Here is a 6,148-nt window from a genome sequence, read left to right on the forward strand (position 1 = left end):
AAAACATGATATGCAAACTCCCAATTTTTTTATTTTTTTTTTTGCCAGAGTTCCCTTTGTAATTAGACTTATCTACCTGTCAGAGAGCCCGCAAAACATTATTTCCAAGAACCATTACGCTATCCCTATTATCCCTACACTGGTTTACAATTCATTACCTCAACACCTGCACATAATTTGGCCACTTCAATGAGTTCCATACAGTTCAACCACTCCAATATACTATACTTATTCCAATTAATCATTACCAATCTACACTACCTTTAATCATTCACTTATAACATGAGTTCTTACAAAACCTTCATTTACCAAAAAGGGGCTTGCGCATGACTCAATTAATCACAACACATAGAATTCTTGCACAACTTGAGGAGTACCAATAGTAAAGCATTTAGGGAAAAATATAGGGTGTCTTTGCACCAGATTGAACACAACATCAGTTTACTTAGGGACAAGAGTTCGCACGATCACTACTAGACTTGTTCAAACAGATGGGGATATTTTTCTTTCATTTCACTTTCCGCTTCCCACGTGGCTTCCTCGACTTGTTGACTTTGCCATAGCACTTTAACGGAAGCAACTTCCTTGTTTCTCAATTTGTGGACTTGCCTATCAAGAATAGCAACCGGAATTTCTTCATATGATAACTCTTCATTGACCTTAATAGCCTCGATTGGCACGATGGTGGATGGGTTTCCAACCACTTTCTTTAACATAGACACATGGAACACCGGGTGCACGAATGACATTTCAGGGGGCAATTCCAGTCTATAGGCCACCTGTCCTATCCTTTGAGTGACCCGATACGGCCCGAAATATCTAGGACTCAACTTCCCTTTCTTCCCAAATAGCATGACTCCCTTCATAGGAGATACCCTCAAGAACACCCAATCATCTACTTGGAATTCCAATTTTCTTCGACGAATGTCCGCATAAGCTTTTTGGCGACTCCGAGAAGCTTTCAGCCTTTCCTGAATGATTTTAACTTTTTCCATAGCCTGGTGCACGAGATCTGGCCCTAACAATTCTGCTTCACCCACTTCGAACCATCCAATCGGAGACCTACATCTCCTCCGGTACAATGCCTCAAATGGGGCCAACTGAATGCTAACATGAAAGCTGTTATTGTAAGCATATTCTATAAGTGGCAAGTGATCATCCCAATTACCTTTGAAATCCAAGACACAAGCCCGTAACATATCTTCAAGCATCTGAATAGTTCGCTCCGCTTGACCATCAGTCTGCGGATGGAAAGCCGTGCTGAGATTCACCTGAGTACCCAAACTTTGCTGAAATTTCTTCCAAAAATTAGCTGTGAACTGGGCCCCTCGATCTAGATAATAGAAAGTGGAGTGCCATGAAGCCTTACTAATTCCTTGATATACAATTGAGCATATTGTTCCACAGTATCTGTGGACTTGACTGGCAAGAAGTGAGCTAATTTGGTGAGTCGATCCACTATTACCCAAATTGAGTCGAACTTGCGCTGAGTGTGAGGTAACCCTACCAAGAAATCCATGTTGATCATCTCCCATTTCCACATTGGTATTTCCATAAGCTGAGTTAACCCACCGGGCCGCTGGTGCTCAGCTTTTACTTGCTGACAATTCGGACATTTAGATACAAAATCCGCCACACCCCTCCTCATACCGTTCCACCAATAAATTTCCATGAGATCACGGTACATTTTCGTAGAACCTTGGTGCACAGAATACCTGAAATTATAACCCTCCGCCATTACCCTCCCCCGAAGATTATCCACATCTGGAACACATAGCCTACCTTGACATCGTAATTCACCATCCTCACTACCGAGTGAAAATGTCGAAGTCTTGTTATTCAAAACTGCCTCCTTTATCTGTGCTAATGCTGGATCAATGAGCTGCTTTTCCTTGACTTCGGCTATCAGTGACGATTTTGCTCCATTACGCACCATAACCTTCCCCTCGTCTGAGGTCGAAATACGAACCCCCAGACTGGCCAATTGATAAACCTCCCGAGCCAAAGGCCTCTGATCCGCTCCCAAATGAGCCAAACTACCCATGGACTTCTGACTGAGAGCGTCGGGCACCACATTCGCCTTCCCTGGATGGTATAAAATATCCATATCATAATCCTTGATCAATTCTAACCACCGCCGCTACCTTAAATTCAACTCCTTCTACTTGAACAAATATTGGAGACTCTTGTGGTCCGAGAACACATCCATATGGACCCCATAAAGATAATGTTGCCATATTTTCAAGGCAAATACAACTGCCGCAAGCTCCAAATCATATGTCGGATAATTCTTCTCGTGATTCTTGAGTTGCCTTAAAGAATACGCTATAACCTTCCCATGTTGCATCAACACACACCCCAAACCGACCCTGGAGGCATCGTAATAAACCACAAATCCTTCCATACCTTCCGGCAAGGTCAATATCGGCGCCAAGGTCAATCTCGACTTCAATTCCTGAAAACTTTTCTCACAAGCGTCGGACCATTGGAACTTAACTGTTTTCTACGTCAACTTAGTCAAAGGGGAGGCGAGGGTAGAGAATCCCTCCACAAACCTCCGATAATACCCCGCTAAACCCAAGAAGCTACGGATCTCTGTCGGGGTTGTGGATCTAGGCCAATATTTTACTACTGCAATCTTCTGGGGATCCACCTGAATCCCTTCACTGGAAACAACATGGCCCAGAAAAGTAACGGACTCCAACCAAAATTCATATTTTGAAAATTTAGCATACAACTGATACTGATAAAGGGTTTGCAGAACTACCCTGAGGTGATCGGCATGATCCTCCCAGCTTCGCGAATAAACAAGGATTTCATCAATGAAAACAATCACAAAGGAGTCTAGAAATGGCTTGAAGACTCGATTCATAAGATCCATGAAAGTTGCCGGGGCGTTGGTTAGCCCAAAAGACATGGCCAAGAATTCAAAGTGACCATAGTGAGTTCTGAAAGCGGTCTTAGGAATATCTTGTTCTCTGATCTTCAATTGGTGATACCCAAACCGTAGATCAATTTTGGAAAAGAACCTCGCACCTTGCAATTGGTCGAACAAATCATCTATCCGAGGCAAAGGATATTTATTCTTGATGGTGACCTTCTTAAGCTGCCGATAATCAATACACATCCGGAGCGACCCATCCTTCTTTCTGACAAAAAGAACCGGGGCACCCCATGGTGACACACTTGGCCGTATGAACCCCTTTTCTAATAAATCCTTCAGTTGTTCCTTTAACACCCTTAACTCCGCTGGTGCCATTCTGTATGGTGGAATAGATATCGGCCGCGTATCTGGCAATACATCAATCTCGAAATCAAACTCCCTATCTGGCGGAATCCCTAGAAGCTCATCCGGAAACACTTCAAGAAACTCATTCATGACTGGCATGGACTCGGGGACACTTCTGAAGTGGTGTCCACCACCCGGACCAAATGGTAGATACACTCCTTCCTAATCATCTTCGAAGCCTTAAGGTATGAAATAAACCTACCTTTCGGCACCACACCATTTCCCTTCCACTCAATAACCAGCTCATTAGGGAACTCAAGCCTCATGACTCTCGTTCGGCAGTCAAGTTTAGCAAAGCACGAATAAAGCTAGTCCATTCCCATAATCACATCAAAATCCAACATTTCAAGCTCAATAAGATCGGCCGTGGTAGCACGACCACATACCATGATAACAAAATCCTATAAACTCGCGTGGCTGTAATAGAATCACCAATCGGAGTCGATACAGAGAACGACTCATGAAGCTGTTCGGGTTCCACCCCAAAACTTGAAGCAATGAATGGGGTGACATAAGACAAAGAGGACCTCGGATCAATGAGAGCATAACAATCAATGGCCTGAACAGACAAGATACCTGTAGCAACATCTGGGGAGGCCTCTGCACTTTGGCGACCACTCAAGGCGTAAAACTGGCTGGGTACACTTCTACCACGAGCTCTACCCCTAACTACACCGCGCACTACTGGGGCTGGAGGACGTACGGATGATGTGGCAGCTGAAGAACCGGATGACTAAGCAAATCCCCTACCCATGCCCTGACTGGGTGCACGGCAGTCCCGCTGAATATGACCTCCCTCCCCGCATCTATAACACACCGAAATATCCAAATAACAAGTCTCGGAATGGAACCTCCCACACTTGGGGCATGAAGCCCTCCCCTGCCGTTGTGATCTCCCTCCTGGATGACCAGAATGATGGGGTTTCCTACTGTCTGAACCTGATCTCAAGTGACTGCTCTACTGATAACTGTGCACAGATAGTGGTGCGCTTGCCGAGGACTGGGCATATGACTGGGATGGCCCTGATGGCCCTCTCCCCAGAACTGGTCTCCCGGAGTGACCCGCTGATCGGGCCCTGCTGCTACTCTCCCTTTCTACCCGTATTTTCAACTTCCTAGCCTCTGTGGCCTGAGCGAACCCCACAATCTTCCCATAATTCATATCTGAGTGTAAGGCCATTGTAGCAGCCTCATTCACCACCAAAGGACTAACACCCTGAACGAATCGCCGAACTCGAGCATCCATGGTCGACACTAACTGAGGAGCATACTTGGACAACCTCACAAACTCCATGTGGTACTCCCAAACACTCATATTACCCTGCTTGAGGACCTCAAACTTTGTGGCACGGGCCGCCATTGTCTTTGCAGGCAAGAAGTGGTCCATGAATGCATCTACAAACTCATCCCATCTAGCCGGAGGTTTTCCCTCCCCACGGGAATCCTCCCACATCTCGAACCACGAATACGTTGCTCCCCTCAACCTTTATGAAGCCAAATCAACCCCTTACGTCTCTGTAGCCTTCATCACTCGAAGAGTCTTATACATTTCATCAAGGAAATCCTGCGGATCGGCCTCTGGGTTTGTGCCCGTGAACTCTGGAGGGGCCAACCGCAGAAACTGGTTGACTCTGGAGCTGGCGGAATTTCCCTGTCTGCTGGGGGGCGCAGGGGCATCATGAGATCTCTGGGCCTGAGCGTCCACTAACTAGGTCAACATATAGATGGATCCTCTAAGGTCCCCATCAGAAACCCCGGGACCGGAAGCTGGAATTGCATCAAGATCAGGAATATCAGCGGGAGGGATGGTAGCACCCTCTACCGCAGCTGGAACAGGAATACTTGGATGTGGAATAGATGGGCCAGGCAGATTCAAGACCAGGGAGTCACTCTCACCCACGGCATCAGGTACATGATTCACAGCCACACTTGGGGTGGCATTGGCCCCGAGGCTGAGTCAAGCTCTCTTCTTAGGTGCCATTACTGAAAATTTGGAACAGAGCACGAGTTAGATGTAAATACTTCAGCTTTTCACTTCACCGCACGATATAGAGTAACAAAGAAGGAGGTAATTTCCTAAATGCCCATGTAGCCTCAAACTTATAAATGTGGTCGACAACACACCGATAAGGAGGACTCTACTAGACACGGCTCCGAGACATCCCAGGACACTTTAAAACCTTAGGCTCTAATACCAAGTTTGTCACGCCCCAAAAACTGAGGGGCGCGACCGGCGCTCGACCAGGTAGCCCCCAGCCAAGCGGACCTGGGTGTCGTTCCTATTCCACGTGAAACCCTGCGTTTCCATTACCCATTAACCAAGTGAAATAGCCATTTATAAATTTAAACACATTCTTACGAGATTTACATAACATACATAGTTACTTAGCGTGGTTTACAAGTTATACTGCCCAAAATACATAAGTACATTACCCACATTTCCTGTCTACAGAGCCTCTAGAGATACAAAAGAGTGTTACAATACTTGACGGTAACAAGGCTCCGGCTATACCTTACGCAAATACTAAAATACAATTTTCGGGAGGATAAGCGGTATGAGCCACGCAGGGCCCCGAGAGGAAAGGGGCTCACCAATTCAGCTGACGGGAGGTGAAGGAGTGCTACTGTCGGTGGGCTGGAGTACCTGTTATGGAACCACCTACAATCATAACACGAATGTAGCGCCCCCGACAAAAGGGACGTCAGTACATTTGAATTGTACTGGTATGTATGAACAAACTTTACCCCAAGTAAAATCAAGAAATACACAGATAACAAACAGTAATAGAATCAGCAATCAAATGCACATGAAAGGAACAACCAAAGCCAAACAACTCCACAATCTCTCATTTTCCCCTT

The 6,148-nt window shown here is 45.9% G+C and overlaps 2 protein-coding genes across 2 annotated transcripts; both read right to left on the reverse strand.

Moving 5' to 3' along the window:
* Window positions 1-473: 473 nt before the first annotated feature.
* Window positions 474-995, reverse strand: LOC142181974 (uncharacterized). Its single transcript, XM_075255697.1, has one exon. It carries the CDS (start codon window positions 993-995, stop codon window positions 474-476), a length of 522 nt encoding a protein of 173 aa, XP_075111798.1.
* A 338-nt stretch (window positions 996-1,333) lies between these two features.
* LOC142181975 (uncharacterized) lies at window positions 1,334-4,583 on the reverse strand. The gene is made up of 3 exons (XM_075255698.1): window positions 4,389-4,583; window positions 3,492-3,597; window positions 1,334-2,085 (listed from the first exon to the last, which is right to left on the reverse strand). The coding sequence occupies exons 1-3, from the start codon at window positions 4,581-4,583 to the stop codon at window positions 1,334-1,336; spliced, it is 1,053 nt and encodes a 350-aa protein (XP_075111799.1).
* Window positions 4,584-6,148: the final 1,565 nt, after the last annotated feature.

The sequence above is a fragment of the Nicotiana tabacum genome, chromosome 6 (genome assembly GCF_000715075.1).
Source record: "Nicotiana tabacum cultivar K326 chromosome 6, ASM71507v2, whole genome shotgun sequence".
Classification (NCBI taxonomy): Eukaryota; Viridiplantae; Streptophyta; class Magnoliopsida; order Solanales; family Solanaceae; genus Nicotiana; species Nicotiana tabacum.

Bases quoted from the DNA above. Each gene is read 5' to 3' on its own strand.
- LOC142181974 (XM_075255697.1), bottom strand. From the start codon at position 995: ATGGAAAAAGTTAAAATCATTCAGGAAAGGCTGAAAGCTTCTCGGAGT.
- LOC142181975 (XM_075255698.1), bottom strand. From the start codon at position 4,583: ATGGAGTTTGTGAGGTTGTCCAAGTATGCTCCTCAGTTAGTGTCGACC. The intron at 3,598-4,388 runs GTAGAAAGGGAG...GGAATGGACTAG, and splicing joins CTAGGAAGTTGAAAATACGG to CTTTATTCGTGCTTTGCTAA. The intron at 2,086-3,491 runs GTAGGTTTATTT...TATACCATCCAG, and splicing joins AAATGGTGTGGTGCCGAAAG to GGAAGGCGAATGTGGTGCCC.